The sequence below is a fragment of the Medicago truncatula genome, chromosome 1, assembly GCF_003473485.1.
Source record: "Medicago truncatula cultivar Jemalong A17 chromosome 1, MtrunA17r5.0-ANR, whole genome shotgun sequence".
Classification (NCBI taxonomy): Eukaryota; Viridiplantae; Streptophyta; class Magnoliopsida; order Fabales; family Fabaceae; genus Medicago; species Medicago truncatula.
In genome coordinates, this window is record NC_053042.1 from 55,975,841 (window position 1) to 55,995,970 (window position 20,130).

The 20,130-nt window shown below is 32.4% G+C and overlaps 2 protein-coding genes across 2 annotated transcripts; one reads left to right on the top strand and one right to left on the bottom strand.

The window, feature by feature from the left end:
* The first annotated feature begins 6,325 nt into the window (after positions 1–6,325).
* Positions 6,326–6,752, top strand: LOC112418693 (polyubiquitin). The gene is made up of 2 exons (XM_024775173.1): positions 6,326–6,479; positions 6,541–6,752. The coding sequence occupies exons 1-2, from the start codon at positions 6,326–6,328 to the stop codon at positions 6,750–6,752; spliced, it is 366 nt and encodes a 121-aa protein (XP_024630941.1).
* An 11,086-nt stretch (positions 6,753–17,838) lies between these two features.
* On the bottom strand, positions 17,839–19,032 carry LOC25485746 (probable membrane-associated kinase regulator 4). The gene has a single exon (XM_013615024.3). The coding sequence runs from the start codon at positions 18,948–18,950 to the stop codon at positions 17,946–17,948; it is 1,005 nt and encodes a 334-aa protein (XP_013470478.1). The 5' UTR covers positions 18,951–19,032; the 3' UTR covers positions 17,839–17,945.
* Between the last annotated feature and the right edge of the window lie 1,098 nt (positions 19,033–20,130).

The following is a 20,130-nucleotide window of genomic DNA, read 5'->3' on the forward strand; positions in this document are numbered from 1 at the left end:
TTTAAAATATTTAAAATGATATAATTGTTTTTTGAAATTAAATAGGATTTTTGTTTTTTAAAAATCCCTGTTTTTAATGACATGTAAATAGCATTTTCGAGAGTGGTAATGCCACATAGGCCTTCATTTGCCATCTGTGCATTTTTGGAGGAAAAAATGTCGTAGGACGAAAAGTGCAACAAAAATGATAACTGAATGACATTTTTGTTCTGTTTTAAAAGGGCAGAACCGATTTCATGAGTAAGTCAAAACACGAGGACCAAAAGTGTAATTAAGTCTAGGATTAATGTTTATCATGTTCATATCATATATTATCTTTATCCTATAATACCTTCGAACAAGACCCTTCAATAAACGCAGAAGTCCAATAAAGTGAATTTTATTCTTGAAAATTGTGTATTTAAGACATTAAAACAACAAAAAGTAACTTTCTCTATCTAAAACTTATCAACTATTTATATTTTTGAATCCTTAACATAAGACACTTGTTAGCATAACCCTTCAGTAAATGCCAGAAGTCCCCCTTCGTCTTTGTTGGAAATTAAATTAAGAAATCATTCGTTTATAACTTGTCTTATGTTAGATTTAAGAAAGTATAACATAATCCTGTGATGAATCAGTGGAAGTTTATTTTAATCTCTGCAATTCGATCGTTCAAATAGTAGGGTTCCCTTAAGATGAGCTATAGCCCTATATTCATACTTAGATTCAATTATATTAAAAACTAGGGAAAATTATATTGACCTCCCTTAAGGTTTGTTGAAATGTAACAAGCACCCCCCTCTATTTCTTAAAAAGGCATTAATCTCCCCTCAACACCAATTCCTGTATAACACCGTTAATGATGAAATCAAAAAAAAGGAAAGGGAAATCAAAAGTCTAGCCAACACCTGCATATTTTGCTTTGCTCGTATTGAAACCTTGTCTCCTTTCTTCCCTAAAAGGTTAGATCCCACAATACAAAACATGAAGGAAATTGCAAGAATTTTTTCATCACAGGAAGCATAACGGCCAAATACCAATAGGAAGTAGTCCACTACACCACTACTTGGTTCATCATCATGAATCTAAAATTATTATTTAAATTTGTGTAATTGAATACCAAGCAGAGTAAGATACTTTGAGTTTGAGAAATATGACCATTTGGGGAAAATGGCTAAAGAGGTTTAAGTTCCTGCTCAGTGCTCACAAAGGCGTTATGTGATTTGCAACATAGCAGATATACTAGAATTCTCATACCATGGCCACGTGGTGTTTTTGCATAATGTTCAGGATGGATTATGGGTTCCAATGGCTCCTATGGTTTTGCTCTTGATTTAAGTTTTTGTATTTTTAGTTGTTTAGTTTCATGTTAACGGTGTTATAACATAATTGGTGTTGAGGGGAGGTTAGTGCCCTTTTAACAAATAGAGGGGGTGTGTGTTACATTTCAAGTTTTCAACAAACCTTAAGGGAGGTTAATATAATTTTTCCCAAAAACTAAGCAATTCACTACTGCCTTTTTCGAATGGAGGCGAGGGTTGTCAATCCTAATATTGTTCCATCTAGGATTTTGATAAAAACATACATATACGAATTAAATCAGACTTTAGATTAAAAATTGAATAAAAACTTTATTAAAAGAATCCAAAAAATAAGAAGGGGGTTCATCGTGGAACCCTAATCAAATAAGTTTAGTTTCTCATGGCAACCGACATCATTACAAAACAATAGAAAAACATCATCTAGAGAGAACAAGAGGAGGATGAAGATCCTTTGCCGTGAAGCTCCTGATGCTTGGCCCTTGCCTTGTACCGCTAGCTTTCTGAATGAATAAAAGATTGTGTAACAGTGAAGAGTCTCTATTTATATTGCATGATTACTTAGGGGTTAAGAGAGTGAAAATAGAGCTTTTCCACCAAAAACAACTTGAAAAACAAGAAAAAAAACACTCTTGGCCATGTCCATGCGCCCCGCGCATGGTTTGGTGTGCAGAGGCGCATAGGGCAGTAGCTATTAGCGCTCATGCGCAGGGGCGCATAAGGCAACCCCTCTTGCACGAATTCAACAGTTTTTGACCCTTTTCGCCCGTTCTTCCGTCTTGCAATTCCTTGGAATTTGAAATGAATTTTCTTCACTTTGTATTGTCTTCAAATACCTTCTAAGTACCATTGAACTTCAATCTTCATATCCTCGATCCTTCACGTGGCGTTTTGTTTTGCCGATTTACATAATTTCTCACTAAAAAGACTCAAAACATCTATGGAGTTGCATAATTTAGGAATAAAGTGAATGACAACGACTTAAATGAAAAAAGTACACAAATTTCCTCAAACCAATGACAACTCCTCTATTGAATCCTATTTTGCCTTTAAATGCAAAGAATTACACTAAAAACATAGTTAAAAACATCATATGTTATTCCATCATCATCATGGCTCTGCTACTAGAGATAGTCCAACCTAAACACACCTCTTCACCATTGCTATTGGCTCCAACATAAAACTGATGTCATTTCTCACTCATGATAGGTACAAGAAGTACCAGGTTTTTTTTATAACCAAGGAACCATTTCCAATATGAAAACTTCCCCCCTTCCATTAACTCCTTAAAGAGGTAGTTTTGCCGGAAAAACTAAGATCATTTTGGGACTTCCAGAGTCCAGACGATTCCCACAACAGTTTGCCAAACTAAAGCCAAGGCTAACTTATACTAACGCCTTGAACTCAACCCTTAAAAAGTAGCCAACAAATTTACCAGATAACCAGGAGCAACAAAAGCCCAATCTTACCACTTAAAAATGTTATACCACACGGGGAGGACTGAGCTACAGGAAACAAATAGATGATTTATTAATTCCTCTCAGTCATGCCACACAAAGCACATGATGTCGTCAAATCAGCAATTACCCTTCTTTTAAAGAGGTTCTCTCAGGTAGGAATCCTATCTAGAAGGAGTTTCTAGGAAATGTTAATAACCTTTCGGGCAGCCCAAGATGTAACACCCTAAACCACGTATATCATTTTCTAATAAAAATATAATAATTATTAAAGCACGCAAGGGTGTCACACATCTTCATCAATTCAGAAGTGCTTTATGTAGATAAAAAAAACGTCGTCGTGGAATAGTTTTCAAAAAAACTTTAAAGTATACATCTCATCACATTTTCAACAAAAACTTATTTCAGTAGAATTCTAAAACATAGTCTAAAATAAAATAAATCCTCAATCCCTAGTGTCACAGATCAGAGCATCTACTCGATAAAAACTCCCAAAAGCGATAAACGAAAGGAGAAGGCTCCAACGCCATCTCCGAGTCTCACTGCTACTAATGTCTTCTTCCTGCAAATCCACACCACAAGGGTGCAGGCGCCCAACCCGCCACTAGAGGGTGAGAATATATTCAACATAAGAAATGCATAAACACATGTATAGATCCAGGACAAAGAATACATCATTTACATTTAGGCATGTATACATCATAGATAGATAATATTCACATTTGAATATAAACCTTCATTTAATAAAAATCAATAGGCATCAATCAACATCTTATATAACATACAAGTATCAACAACATTTAAGAATATCAAGTAGGCATTAGTAAAATACAAATCATTCACACATAATCATATAGAAGCACCTCATTGAATATCGCATCTTTAAATATTTACACATCTTAAAATATCACATCTTTTAATTACACATCTTCAAATAGAACTGCAGTTGTGTATGCAATGTCTCTAACTCGACTCTATATGCATGTGGTATCGGTTTTGGATATCATAGTTATGTTACTGATTTATCCCACATCTTTAAACACATCTTTAAATCGGACTGACCATGAATGCATGAACACTAAATAATGACTCAACAAATGCACATCTTTAAATGACTCAACAACTACACATCTTTAGATAGCACATCTTTATATAGCACATCGTTGTATAACACATCTTTATATCACACATCTTCAAACATCACATCTTTATATGACACATCTTTAAATCACACATCTTTATATAACACATCTTTAAATAGCATCATCGTCAAATAAAACATCATTAAATAGCACTTCAACTACACATAGTTAATTCACATATCAATTTCACATTATCAAATAATTCACAAATTACACTTAGTCAAATAATTCATCAATTACATTTTATCCCAATTTAACATAATAAAAACTAAGTTTCTTAAGGATACCTAGTTCACCTACTTCCTCTCATTTTAGCTATTCTTTACTTGGTGTCAGAGACCACCTAAGAGAATTAAACAATCAAAATTTCACTACTGAAATATTCCCAATAAGATATTATATCCGATGGCAAGGCTTAACCTTATCAACATACTACGTTCGGCAACAAAGGGTCTAATTAAACATGCTACGTTTAAAGGGAGAATAATTTCACATGTAGCTATTTGGCTTAACTAAATTATTTTCTACGGTGGTCACTTCCACACGCTATTTCTTATGGGATACCATACCAATTAAATCACATTAGGTCATATAATGGAATATGTTAGAATATAAGAGATTGAAAGCCATTTTATAAATTCGAGACTTCTTTTTACGGGGTTCCTAGGTATAATGGAATAAAGATGAATCAAAATCAAATTAAACTAATATTTTCATGGTAGTTGCCGATCCAAAAGAAATAAATTAATGATAATTTTCAATGAAATAATATTATATAATTTTTCAAAACACAATTTGAATTAGGGAACTTCTATGGTACACTCACAATTTTGAGTGTACCGTTACTTTTGTTTCACAAAATATATAAATTAAATATCACTTTAATGAAACAAAAAGGTATTTATCAATATGTATATTTTAGAAAACATCATTTCATAAGAAAAATCATCATTTCATTGTTTATAAGGATCATATTACAAAATTTACATTTTATCATAAAAAATAATCAATATTCATTGTTATGAGTAATAAAAATTCTTAAAAATTAAATTTTATTTCGTCGAAGCTTTTGATATATAAAATTTAATTATCTTAGTTGTCAATGATAGAAAATAATTATGTTTCTTCAAAAAAACAACTCATTTATTATTAATTTTACGACTTGGTGTACCGATACATCCAAATTTATTGGATGTACCATAGAATGCCTTTGAATTATCCTTGATTATCATTATAAAATACTCCGTAATAATTATAGACTCCTGGTTATATCACACAAAAACATGCAAGGCATACATCTCTCGCAAAACCAATCGTGTAATTGTTAAAATCAAAATATTTATGAATCAAATACAGGTAGTATATCAGGTCATATGTAGACTCACAAATCATATTCATGTCAACGTATAAACATCCAGCCGGTTCGAATTTAATGAGTTAATCAAAAAGAAAATCAAATATATAATTACATCAACATAAAAGAACACATATTTAACAAGGAATCATCATAGAAAGTTAAGAGAATTTGATGAATTTTTACGGTGAAATCTCTCTCAAGTTCTTCTTTCTATGCCATCTTGCTTTTTCTCTCCACAAATAGTTTTTCTTTTGCCACCTTGTTTTCCTTTTCTCGGTAACCACTCTAGGTTTGTTACTAATCTTTTTAGATTACTATCTGCACCTCCGTATTTTGTTACTATTATTTCTGTAACTACACCATTTTGTTATTCACACTCCCCTCTACTTAAATCATTAAAGCACTACTCATCTCACCAACTACACCTATTTTCTACCCAATTTTACTAATCCCTCCGTTCACAATCTAATTTCTTAATCTCTCAAACAAGACTCTATTTTCTTTCTAAATATTATTTTCTCTCGCTCCTTAATCCACTAACCAACTCATCTACTTTCTCCTTACTTTTTTTTTTTACAAGTATTTTCTCCTTACCTATTCTTCCAATAAATACGAATAATTAAATTAATAATACCAAACAAGTAAATACTATTAATAATATTAATATTAATATCATCTAATAATAATACTAATAAGGCTAAAGTGCACTTTTACCCCCCTAACTTTCAAAAACTTGCAATTTTGACCCCCTAAGTACAAAAACTACAATTTTGGGCCCCTAAGATTTAGCCTCATTGCAAATTTGATCCTTTTGGTCAATTTTGACATAGTCAACGCCTGCGTGGCATGCCAAGTGTGTAAATAATAAAGTACAAAAAAAATAAAATGTCATAAAATCATTTTATAAATTAAATAGATAAAAAAAGATATTAAATTATAAAAAAAAATCAGAAAAAAAATTAAAATTAAAAGGAAGGGAAATGAAAAAGGAAGCGAGGTGATGAACTCTCGCCGGATCTTATCTCCGGGAAGAGTCTCCCCCCTTGGAAGACGCCGCCGCCGTTCCCAATGACAACCCCTCCTGATACAACTTCGCCACCGTCAAGATCTCGTAGCTTCCGTGCACCTTCCTTGGACGACGGCCGCATTCTCGTCGATTATAACATCCAGAACGAATCCACTCTCCACCTTGCTCTTCGTCTTCGTGGTGGAGCTAAGAAGCGTAAGAAGACCTTCACCAAAATTTCTCACAATCGGGTCAACATGAATCTGGGTTGGGTCAGTTTCTGGAACTGAAGCTGAAACTTTTGCTGCTGAAGAAGTGGATGATGTTGATGGAGAAGATGAAGATGGTGTTGTTGAACGTTTAGAATTTGATGAACGTTTTGTAACTTTTCTTGTTCCAACACCAACTGGTATGTTCCTTAAAGCACCACCTTTTGCCCAATATCTTTTGCAATGTTCTTGTTCTGGAAAATTTGGTTTCATGGGTTGAAATGTTGTTGGGTCTTGCATTTTTATGTCACTAAAAGGTAACAACTTGAATAAAAATAAAACTAAAAGGTAACAACTTTGATTAGAAAATGAATACAATTTTGTGCCTTTTGAATTAATTTTTTTTTTGAAAATTGTTATGAAGACATAAAAATTGAAGATTGAAGGTTTTTTATTCTGGGTTTGGATTGGAAGAGATGACAAATGATGAATGTGTATTATTTTGGATTTTATTTTAAAATTTTTCTGATTTTTTTATATTATTTAATATCTTTTTATATTTATTTAATTTATAAAATGATTTTATTATTTTTAATTTTTTAATTCATTATTTACACGCGTGGCATGCCATGCAAGCGTTGACTAGGTCAAAATTGATCAAAAGGATCAAATTTGCAATGGGGCTAAATCTTAGGGGACTAAATTTATAGTTTTTGTACTTAGGGGGCCAAAATTACAAATTTTTGAAAGTTAGAAGGGGGAAAGTGCACTTTAACCTACTAATAAATTAATATTAAAAATTGGGGTGTTACACAATACTTCCATACCTTAGAGAGGATTGAGATCCTTTCAAATGTGTCTTCCTCCCTACCCACCCCTTCAAACGAAAGAAGATGATACACTAATTTAACAGAATAGCTACTAGAAGGATCACCCTTCCAGGACCATAAGTCATGGACAATAGTGAGATTCACCATATTGGTAATAAATAAAAGCTTAGCCACCAGACCTTCTTCTAACACCAATAGGTTTCTTCTCCACTTAAGATCTTACATCCACGCATACCTCGTTGTAGTTCCCATACTCCTAACCAAGCCCTCTCCCTGCTTAGCAAGAAAGTATAGACGTTGGAACTTGGTCTTAAGGTTAATAGAGCCCACCCAACTATCATTCTAAAAAGAGGCATCTCTGTCATTACAAATCATCTTTAGGACACCATCTTAAAACCAATAAATAGAAGAATTGATTGTGGTCCTAAGATGTTTGGTTAACGGTATAATATTCACGAGAACCTTAATAGTAAGGAGGTTAATAGGTAGTTACACAATTTATTCTTATCTTCATTGGAACTTTGCTCCCACCATTTTTTGAGAAGTTTATTTGTTTTTAGGAACATTTTATATCCGAATAAAATTTAGTAAACTTGTAACAAATATAGGCATGGATATTTCTAGCATTGTATTCCTATAACCTACGATTATTACTTGAAATAAATACGCATTTATAATTTTAAAAGTAAGTTAACTTGTTTATTATGATAAACAAAATCCACATGTGCACAACTTTTTACGGTGATTCAGAGTTGTTGGTTAAACATGACTAATTCAGGAATCCCACAAATACACGTTATAACGATCATTGGGTAAAAACTTTCTCTCTCTAAAATCCTTTTCTCTGACCACTCTCTAGTTTTAACCGTTGTTGCTTCCTTCCATCTTCTAAATCGGCCGCCAAGATGTAGTCATAGGCGACGGTGGTGCGACCAGACATAGTCTGCACGCCACCCCTTCTGCCTCGGGTTGTTCTCTGTCCGTTTTTCTTCTTTGAGTTTCCGACACAGTCTGTTTTGCTGAGTTCCGTTTCCAGATCTGTCCTTAAATTTGGGGGGTGCCGATCTGCTGTGACCGCCATTTGACCCTTCAACTTGTTGTCTTCTTTCCTCCATCTTGAGGTTTCCGATCTGGTGTTTGGTGTTCACCTGCAGCTCACTTCTGGTGGTCGGTTGTGTGTGTATGGGTGGTGCTGAGGTAGCGGTGTTAAGGGGTGGTGGTTATGTGGTGGTGATGGGGTTTTGTGAGGCTTGATGTGGCAGTGGATCTGTCACGGGACCCATTGGAGGTTTTTTGGGAAGTGGTGGTGGTTTACGTGGTGGAGGGTTAATGGCAGATTTGCAATGGCGGTGGTGGTGGGTGGTGTTAGGAGGAAGTTGTTAGGTGACGGTGCCTTGGTGGTGGCGACAAGAGTGGGATGTGCAGGGTTATGGAGGTCATTCGGTGGTGTTGGTGGGTGGTGCGTTGGAGTTTTCGACGGCTGCAGGTGTGGCGGCGGTTTGTGAATGAAGTTGGTGACGTGCACTGTGGTGGTGACTGACGTGTGGTGTGGAGAGGGTGGGCCCCAGATATGTGTGGTCTGATTTTGGTGGTGGCAGGTGTGGCGACATTTTTTTATCTACGATTAATCCTCCATCAACGAACTTCTGGATCGTATGTCGTCGTAAGGATCGTGGTGGTTGTGGTGTTCATGATGGTGGCAGTTTAGCTTGTTTTGGTGGCAGACCCCCTCTGGGGTCACTGGATGTCTGTTGGATGACTGGTCGTGGCTTTTTTGGGACTCGTTTTCTGTGTCAGAACAGTTTTGCGGACAGGAGCTAATTAAAGGGGTAGCTAGTGTTGTTTAGGTGAGGAGGCAGGTGTTTGTTGGGGTGATTTTCTTTGGAGGAAGCCTTTGTTTCACGGGTCCATGTTCGTCGTTACTAGCTCTTGTTGGCGTTTTTGGGTTGTTAAGGTGTTTATGGAGTGGAGGGTGTCCCGTTGAGATGAGCCTATTCATTTTGATTTGTTTGTTGTTTTCACCACCGCTTATCATGTCGTTTGTCTTGCTTATTGCGTGTTGGTTTTCGGTGGACCGATTACTTTTGCTTCGAGACCAGGAGCCGGTGTCTAGCTGCATGATCTTTCAGATAGGAGTTTTTCGGATGTGGCTCAACTTTGATGTTGAGGACTGGGAGTTTAATTTTGAGGGTGAGTAGTGATGACGGATGGTTGGATATCGCTTTTATGGTGGTCGTTTTCGTGTAGGCGTTGTTCGAGGTGGTGGCGTGTTTTGGTGGGTGTTGTCCTCGTGGTGTCTTTAAGGTGTTTATTTTCAGGTGTTCCGCCTATATATGGCGCCTTAGCTTGTATTCTCTGTTTCACAGTCTCTGTTCGTCTTGAGCAGGGATCTGGTTGTTATAACGATCTCTCCCTTTCTTTCTAGTTGTTGATGACCGTGGAGGATGCTCTATTTTAGATTCTTTTCTACGCTGATGTTTGGATGGAAATTATTTTAACCACTTCTGAATGATGTCCCTCTGTTTGTGTATTTTCCGATAACAAAACCAACGATCATCTCTATAACTCTTGAATTACCCACTTCGAAGTCTATCAATTAATCTTGAAGGTTTAAGACGGAGACTTGTCGAAGTGCATAATTATTGACCAAACAAAAATTCTGAAACATTCAATTTTATGTTGAGTCACCCAAACTTGTTGGTCAAATATAGCAAATTCATGGGAAGAGTCCCATAAATAGAGATGGGATGGTCTATGTTCCTTCTTGGTTTTGAAGTTGATGCTTCATTTTCTTCTTTACATTGGTACTTGAAATACGTGACCTAGCACCGGTGAGTTAATTTCTCACTCTCGGTGTTGGTTCTCATTCCCAATTCAAACTTGGTTTATTTCAATTCATTTGTTAGATAACTAATACTCCCTCTGGTCCTTATTATTAGAAGCAATTGATTTTTTTGGTTCATTGTGTAAGTGATGTATCAAGTCTATATTTACAATAAGATATATTAATTATTATATGAATCTAAAAAGTCAACTTTTTCTTATAATAAGGATCGGAGGGAGTACTATTATATTCTTGAGTAAATTGTGTGGGTCAAAAATTTTAATTTTTGTGTTCCACATTTATGTAATTCAATTATTTATTTTATGAGGAACACTTGTGTGATCATAAACCTTAATATAAGTCTTTACGAACTTAGCTCAGTTAGTATGGATAATACATAATATATGTAAGGTTGGGGTTCAAATCCAGGTCACTACCAAAAAAAAAAACCTAATATAAATTATTTTGACACGCTCATACAAATTGAAAAAGATAACATAAAAAAGAATTTAATAATGTATATTTTTTGAGATATTTAAATGATATATATTGTTATTTTTGTGTACCTGAATGAGTTTTATTTAGTGTAGTGGCCTTGCAAGTATTTCTCTTATTTTATACAATTTCAATTTTTTTTTTCTTGTATCAAAATTATGCAAGTATTTCTCTTATTTTATACAATTTCAAAATATTTGTTTTCTTGTATCAAAATTGTGTTCAATTTTTATTTATTAGTTCAATGAATATGGTGACTAAAATCCAAACCAAAAGTAGCTACTAAGAAAATTATTTTATAATTTCAGATTTTCAAAAAATATATTTCTGACGGAAAACAAAGGATGTACTAAAATAGGGGTTAAGATCCTCTCCATTTATAAATTTTTTCATTTGTTGCAATTTGGAGAGAGATAGACATAAAAAATAAGTGGTGGGTCCTATCACTAAGTGGATCCCACCATCATTAATTATTTTTTACTTTTTATGTGTCTTTATCTCTCTAAATGGAGAAATTTATAAATGGAGAGGATATTGACCCTTAAAATAGCTATCTATTTTGTAGTTCTAGGAATATACTTAAATAGTTTATTTTTAATTTATTATGAATATCATAACGAAAACATATAAATTATGTAGAAATTGTTATAATTGATTAAAATATCTTAATTTTTTTTTATTTAGCATATGAACAGTGCTAAATTAGTTTGTTTTCCTTCCATGTTTTAATCACGAAATATGTTTTTTCCTTCCTAATTCTTTAGAATTAGATACTAGTTTTAATCACGAAATATGTTTTTTTCTTCCTGATTCTTTAGAATTAGATACTAAGTTTTTTTTTTTGAAGGAGAATTAGATACTAAGTTAAATACATATCACTAACACATGTATGCTTATTGCTTAGTGCGTCCTCTACTCTTCAATAATATTCATGGTCTCTAGTTTCAACCTATCAGTTGTTTTTTACTACCCGCAGATTTAACAGGGTGATGACATAAAAAAATTATTAACCCAATCTATTCAAATTTTCTTAAAACTTTTCTATCTAATTTTTGTATAAATAGAACTCTCTATTTGTTTTTTTTAAAGGTTAAATCTTACTCTATTTATTAACAATATATAAAATCAACCTCATTTTATTTTTGTATTTGATGGTATAATACCAATATCTAATAGAAAAAATTATTAGAAGGACGAAATTTGAAACTTCTAACTTTTAGGTGTCATTTGAAATTCTTTAAATTTGATATGGATAAATTACTTCGTAAATTTCAGTCATTTTAAAAATTCTTAAAATTATCATCAGTACAATAAAATTTACTTAAAATAATTTAAATTCCCTCAAAACATTACTTTCCCTCAAAAGATTCCCCATCTAAATACATTCTTAGGACATTCTATTTGTTGTTTTATAAATATAACTAACAACATAACATGTTAACAACATCTAAAACCAATTATTTCTGGAAAAAAAAAAATCTAAAACCAATTCCTATAAAAAAATCTAAAACCAATTGTATTTTTCTTTTATGTTTTTATGAACTAATTTCAATTAATATTTTAATGTCGAGATAACATATTTTATCTATACGCGCATTTATTTAAAACACACACAAAAAAGTGATACATGTGTTCTTTCAAAAAAAAAAAGTGGTACATGTGTTCTTTGTCTTTCTAACTATACTTCATATTCATTTTCACATCATATGCATGACTCACCTTGTCATATTTAATACATGAAAAATGCAAGATAATGTATTCTTTGTATTTCTAACTATAGTTAGTTGTGAGTCGTTTAATTCATCTAAATGAAGGATGATCAATCGTGTGTGATTTATCTAATATCAAAAATTATTTTTTAATTTAAACTTAATAATATATTAATTGCGTTTTATCATTTTTAATTAATATTCGTAAAACTTAAAATAATAAATTAAACATAAAGCTTGTTCAAAAAAAAAAAATTAAACATAAAATTTTCAATTTGATATTAAGTACTCCTTTGTTTCTTTTTAAGTGTCGGTTGACTACAGATTTAGCGTTTCTATTTTGTCGTTTTGTAATTTTAAGGGTTTGATTTGTCACTTATATCCTTTCTCAACTACTCGGATCTTTTTCAATAAAACTAATTAATGTTATCTATTTAAAAAACTAAAGTTTGTTAATTTTAAACAAAGTTTTTTAAACTAAAGTTTGTACCAACATTTGGGTATTAAATAAAAAATTCAATGTTTTTTGAAGAAGTTTGATGTTTTTATTAGATTATTTTCTAACCAAGAGTGAAAATAATTTACTTAAAGATAATAGTTTTTATTATCAATTCGTCTCCACTAATTATAGCAAAAGAGTATTTGGTGAATTTCCATGAGGATGCTATGAATCTTTGACATGACTTGCATATTCACACCAAGCGCATCGATCAATGGTAGTTTACAGAATAAAGTTATGTCAATTTCTCTCTCATGCACTAGAGAAAAGAAAGAATGATTTAATATTATTTTCAATAGAATTTAAACTCATAAAAATGTGATGTTTTATCTCTTTTTCTGTCTCAAAGTGTCTCTATTTATAGATAAATTTATGTCATTTTCGTGAAGATTCCAAAATTTCTCTATAGATAAAAGGGAAAATTACACTAACCTCCCCTGAGGTTTGTTCAAACAACACAAACATCCTCTCTAGTTTTATAATAGACATTAACCTCCCTTAAAGTCTTTTAAAAACTTAACACAGTTTGTTTTTAGGTTAAAATTCAAAACATCTTTTTCAGCTAGAAGATTCTAGGACTGGCGACATTTCGATTGTCTGGCCACGTCCCTCCTCCTTCAAGTGAAGGTCTTTTAATTGCTTCACCTCTGGTACTGTTATCGGCATCGAAATAAAACCCACTCCAAGTAACTCATTGAGACTATTATTTCTCTTCTTTCATTAGTGCCGCTGTCGATTACTGGCATATATATATATATATATATATATATATATATATCAGTACTGTGTCGCATCAAATTTGGTCTCTCCAATCATTCAACGTCTTGTTCCCTCCCTCTACCTATCATGAGAAACATTTGTTTTTTATTTCTTTTCGGGGTTTTGTTTAATCTTCTTTTCTCTTTTTCTGGCAGAATAGGTAGAGTTAGGTAGTTTGAACTTTGAAGATGGATCTTCTTATATATTCAAAAGTCATATTATCTCTTTATTTTCCCTTATTGTATGTTGTGGTGTCTAAGTGAGTGTTGTTTTCTGGGCAATCATTTAATTAGATTAGATTGAGGTCGTGGGACAATGGATGAGTTTATTGGAGACGTAACGGAAGGTGGTGGATGGAGACTAAAAGTAGGGGGTGTTGTTGCTATTTGAGAAAATAGACGGGAGGTTGGATGTATTTACATAAACCTCAGGGGAGGTTTGTGTAATTTCCCCTAGATAAAATTATGTCTTTTTGGACGAAGAGAAACAACTTTTTTAAAAGAGTTTATTCATGACTACACTTAACTGTTCGATGCAAGGTCTCTACTTTTTGCAATTTTATATTTTAGAAATTCCAGTCACATTAACATTTTCACTTGGTTTAAGGCTTAATCACACCCAAAAGATAAATAAAATAAATAAAAAAAGAAGCTTCTGAAAAAGATGTTTTGTCCCTGAAGAATTTTCTTTTTAACATTTCAAGTGTTATAGTCTTAAAATACATCTTTAAACTTACTTTAATTAATTATTCATAAACTTTCCTCATTGGATTTTAAAGGCAAATGTTTTAAAAGTTACCGATAAATGAAACATGTGGGTTTCCACAATCATCATCACTGTTGCTCACTCTCGATATTTCTTCATAAACCAAGGGACCTAAGTACAAACTTTTTTTATTTTAAAAAAAAAAGACTTATTTATTCAAGAAAAATTGTAGTATATGACAATTACGTGTTCATTAAGAATGTGATTATGGCTCATAAAATTAAGAATTGTGTTATTTAAAAGATCATTTCAATGACAACTTATGAGACAACCATAATTACAAAGAAAATAATGTATTGATATAAAAACCAATGCAATATATAGAGAAAGTAAAAACATATAAATATAAGAGAGAAAATTGTCATAAATATTATCAAAAAATGGTTGTAGAAATATCATTTCTCTAAAATTAAATATGGTTGATACGATGATAATATTTGATATAGCAAACTCGATGAAAAGATCAGTGTAGTTCTTTATTTCTTGCTTGCCACCTTTGAACACAGGTGAATTTGGCATTCCTTGGTAGTGAGCCTTTTATTTTTTTGCACTAGTAGATAGTTTTATGGAAAATGGTCTTGTCCCTTATTTTAGCTAATTACATTATTTGTTCTTCAAATTGAATGTTGCCCTTTGAAAATATATTTTAATATGCCTGTTTTCCATTTAAAAGTTCTAGATACTATACTTTTTTCCATTTCAACAATTTGAGTTATGATTTCCACTCTACTTTTTCACTCATTGGGTTTGTACTATGCCTTCCCTCCTAATTATTTTTCATGATTGATAAATAATACCAAACATAATCAAATCATTGCTCAGTAATATCAAATGATTCAAGTTTTTATTGTACGGTCCCTTCCCTGTCATTGTTGACAACCCTTAGAAGATGTGATACACCAACACTAATATTGACACCTATAATAATTTTAAAAATCGAACTAATTGAATGAAATCATATGTATTAGTGTCGGACGGACACCAACACACGTCTGACACCAAAGACGTCTTCAATATAAAGTGTGGATACTACAATAATCAAATTTTTGCAAAAGTTATACATTAATGTATTATTCTCTCTCTATTTCTACAGCATTCCTTAGATTTTAAAATCTACAACTTTGAGTTAAGGATAAGAGGCAACAGCAAAATTGGGAAATGTATTTGAAATATACAAATGCATTCCTTAGTATTTAAGTTGAATGTTTTATGATTCACCACATTATATTATGGTTTCATAATTAGACCCATGTGACTAACCTCATCTACTAGAAAAGGGCTATGGTCTATGAAGCATGGATACGGTCATAGAAATCAGACACGACACGGACACTGACACAGCTAATAATTTAAAAAAAAAAATATAATTCAGTATAATTACAAGTGTCGGTGAATATCGGTGTCAGACACGACACATGTCCGACACCAAGACACGTCTAATCTCATAGGAGGGATGTCCGTGCTTCGTAGGCTATGGTTTTTGTTGGTGTGTCAAACATCTTGTAACATTTTCACTTAGTTTAAGGATTGGTCACACTTGCACCCGAAAGATAAATAAAAGAAATCAAAAAAAGAACCACCTGAAAAGCTGTTTCTTTTCTCGCTTTGTCTGCATTGAAGGATTTTTTTTTTATATTTCAACTGTGATTATTTTAAAATACATCTTTAAATTTACTTTAATTATTGACTTAAATGCTCTTTTGGTCTCCGAAACTTAATTTTAAGTATTGGTTTGGTCTCATAAGTAATAAAAAGTCCGTTTAGGTCCTTAACTTTATTTAAAGTATCAGTTTGATCCTTTCTGTTAATTTAATTCAAAAAATGTTAAATTTTGGTCCCTTAACTTATTTAATTAGTATTAGTTTGGTCTCTTAGCTTATTTAATTAGTATTAGTTTGTTCCCTAAACTTAACAATTTTTTAAATTAAATTAACAGAAATGACCAAACGGATACTTTAAATAAAGTTAAGGGACCTAAACAGACCTTTTATTACTTATAGGACCAAATTGATACTTAAAATCAAGTTAAGGGACCAAAAGAACATTTAAGCCTTAATTATTCATAAACTTTTCTCATTGGATTTGAAGGCAAATGTCTTATAAGTTGCCAAGAAATGAAGACATGTGGGTTTCCACAATCATCATCATTGTTACCCTAGATATTTGATAAAATCAGGGATCTAACAAACTTGTACTTTAAAGTATACTTATTTTATTCAAGAAAAATGGTATATGGCAATTACACATTCATTAGTGGAAAATTGGATGATCATACTTGACAGGTAAGCAATTATAATTCCATATCACATTACATGAAAAGACTGGTTCTCTTTTTCTTGTTTGCCACCATTTAAACACATAGCTGAATTTGCATTTAGTAGATTTATTTATGGAAACTTGTCTCCCTTATATTAGCTAATTTTTGTCATTTGTTCCAAATTGAAGTTTATCCTTTCAGAAGATATTGTAATATATAGTTTTTTTTTTCTTTGACAGAATTGCATTTAATAGTTCTAGATAGTATACTTTGTTCCACTACAACAATTTGAGTTATGATGTCCACATTAGTCTCTCACTCATTGTGTCTGTACTATGCCTTCCCTCGTAATTCCTTTTTCATGATTGATAAATAATATAATAACATACAAAATCACATTATTGCTCATTAATATCAGATTCAATCAATTTCTTACTGCATTGTTCCTTCCCTTGTTGACAACACTTAGAAGCAGTGAGATAATTTCTTCTCTTGATCACTTCATTATTTCTTTAATTTTAAAATCTATATAGAAATGATAGATGATAGATTAATATACACATGTACACAACAACCTTAGCCTTTTTCTACTAGGTGTGCTTAGTTACATGGGTCGTCTAATGAGACTATGATATAATGTGGTGAATTCTCTATGAATATCAAACATTCAACTTAAATATATTTCAATAGTTTAATGAAATCAAAAGCTGTAAGAAAATCTAATATATTTTTACCCTTCGCATTTACTTTTCCATGTACTGTATCCCCCATGCACACCCTTGTTAGTTACTAATTGATTCTCTTAATATTGGGTGGAAGGTTTTTGCTTGGAAAGTGGATAGATGCTACATAGTACAATGTTGAGCTTTAATTTTCAAAACAATCATACTTTCAATTCATCATAATGTGATTGAGGACCAAAAGCCAATTATTTGGTAGACAAAGTAACTATTTGGATAAACCACTTAATTTAGCGCTTATCATATAAGCGCTTATGAATAAGATATTTCTACAACAAAAGATAAAATAAAGTTAAACAATTTTCATATAAGCTATAAACTATTTTCATAAGTCATCTTGAAGAGTTTATGGAAATAAGCTAAAAATAGCTTATGGACATATCAGAAGATGTTTCCGTAAAGCTCTCTCAAACAGTCTCACATGTTATGGTAGATAAACTCAAATAAGTCAATTGCTCGAACTTTAATTAAATGTTGACAACCATGAATGTTTATGAAAATTTGTATTAGTGAACTGGATATATCTTTCATCACAAGGTTACTTTCTAATTGGAAAGACCATGCATGAAAAATACAAGACATGCAAAGCTACTTTTCAAGTTAACATTTGCTGAGACTTCTTGCAGTGTGCAATTGCTCCTTGGATTGAGTTTTCTATCTCTGAACTTGCACTGCTGCACCTTTTGAGAAGCTGGTGAGTTTGATGACATCCATATGATTTGTTTGAAAGTGAAAATGACGATGAACCAGATATCGAAGAATTTGATGATGACTTGTTTCCTGAAAGAAGTTTGATTCCAACAGAGAATGATCTTCTGTGATGATTACTTCCATCTTCACTGCTTTTTTCTTTGTATCCTCTCATGACAGAAATCGAAGACTGATAACTTTGCCTTTGAATTTGGCCATATGGATTTTTATTTGCTCCTTGAACATGCTTATTCAAAATTTCCCTAGCTTTTGAAACTGAACCTTCATCAGCAACTTTTGTTGATGAAGCATAGTTTTCATAGGAACAGCCAGATTTTCCAAACCAAGACTTAAGATAAGCTCTTGAAGCCTTTAACTTGGAACCTAGAGAAGACTGTTTCAGTTTCTTAGTCCATGACTTCTTCTGGTTTTCAACAACGAATCCACTTGTATCCGTTGTGTGGTAGTCGAGGTTATAATACTCTTCGGCATTTAGTTCTCGACTAACTTGACAAGAATCAGATGGTGAAATATTGCAGGACTCAAATGGTGTGCCGGTGATCGGCGTTGTAAAAGTAGTAGTGGCTAATGGAGTGCTATAGAACTCTTCAAAGATATCTTTTTCAACCTCAAAAGGTTTGTGAGGGTTTTGAAGGAGTTTTTCAACCATTTGTAACCGAGGTGGAAGGTGAAGGGGGAGGAGTTTTCCTTTGTAGAAAAGCTCATCAGCTGGTGAAGTTGTTGGTTCTTTCTCTTGAACAATGGAAGACATTTGGAACTCAAACTCTCTAGGATGTTGTGGATGAGAGTTTTCAGAATGATGATTGAATAATTTTGAGTATGAACTAACTTCCATGTCAATGTAATCATCATCTGAAGGGTCACATGCTAAGAGTGTTTTTGAAGTCATTTTAACCTTTCAGGTATTTTGAGAATTCTTCCTATGTTTGATAGAAACTAATGGTAGTTGCTGAGGTTTTATCATGAAAAAATGAAGAGTAGTGCTACTTTTTAAAGGGTAGTGTGTACTAATGTACTATATTTAAAAAGTAGTAAACTAGACTTAGTGGTATCATAATTATATTGCTTTTTAATTTCTTATCTTTTCATTATTGAAGGAGTTTGTCTGCACTGCAAGCATCACAATGTAAAATTAAAACCTGATTGATTTTCTTGTGGGGAGAAGCACTGACCCACAGGACATAAACTTTGTGGTTATTTGTTCTCATTGGCATTGCTAATTTTACAATACTTTTGTTAATGGTTCATTAGCAAAAGTTCCATCAATTAGTTTCATTAAGGAATTTCTGATGCAGAGATAATTTGTTATAGGTAAATTTTAATAAATAAGTAGGCATGTTATTTTTTTAGGGTTTGAACTTTGGATCTCTTGGTTAGTACTTCTTCAGCGTCTCTCAGCTCATCGACCGAGTTGGCTGCTTCGCACTCCTAGCCATTTATTTGATTTCTTTCTTACAAGATACTATAAGTGAATATATAGAACTCGATGGTTAACCTTGTAAGAAGGTAAATATTTTTAAAACAAAATTCATTTAACAGTGAACTACAATTATCTATTTTAGCAGAAGAGATTGGAAAGAAGACAGGAATCTGTGGGCAGTAAATAGAGTATTTGTCGAGCATAATATTGACCCACGACTTATGGTGCATTTTGTTAAAAGTTTGTCTATAAATTTAAGAGCCATTTTGGAATCTTATATATGTCTTATTTACAAATTCCCATGCAAGCAAATTTGGTTTGTGAATAAGATATTTTTTTTATAGCATGCAATTCCGCATTCATTAAAGTCGTTTGGTATAGTACCTGTTGGCTTGGCTGCATTTGATGATGATTAAATAATAACAGTAGAACTAATCAAATTCCAAGGATTACACAATTTCCACTTTTTACCGGATTCCTGGTTTTGTTTTTGTTTTAACACACTTTTAGTATAACTTGCACACGGTTAAGGTTAGGCCCTGCTTAAGCTTTTTGTGTAGACACATACAAAACATGGGATTCTTTTATAATTATTCTGTCTGTGTTTATTGCTGCTAACTTATCTGCTTTTCTGATTAATAATTCCATT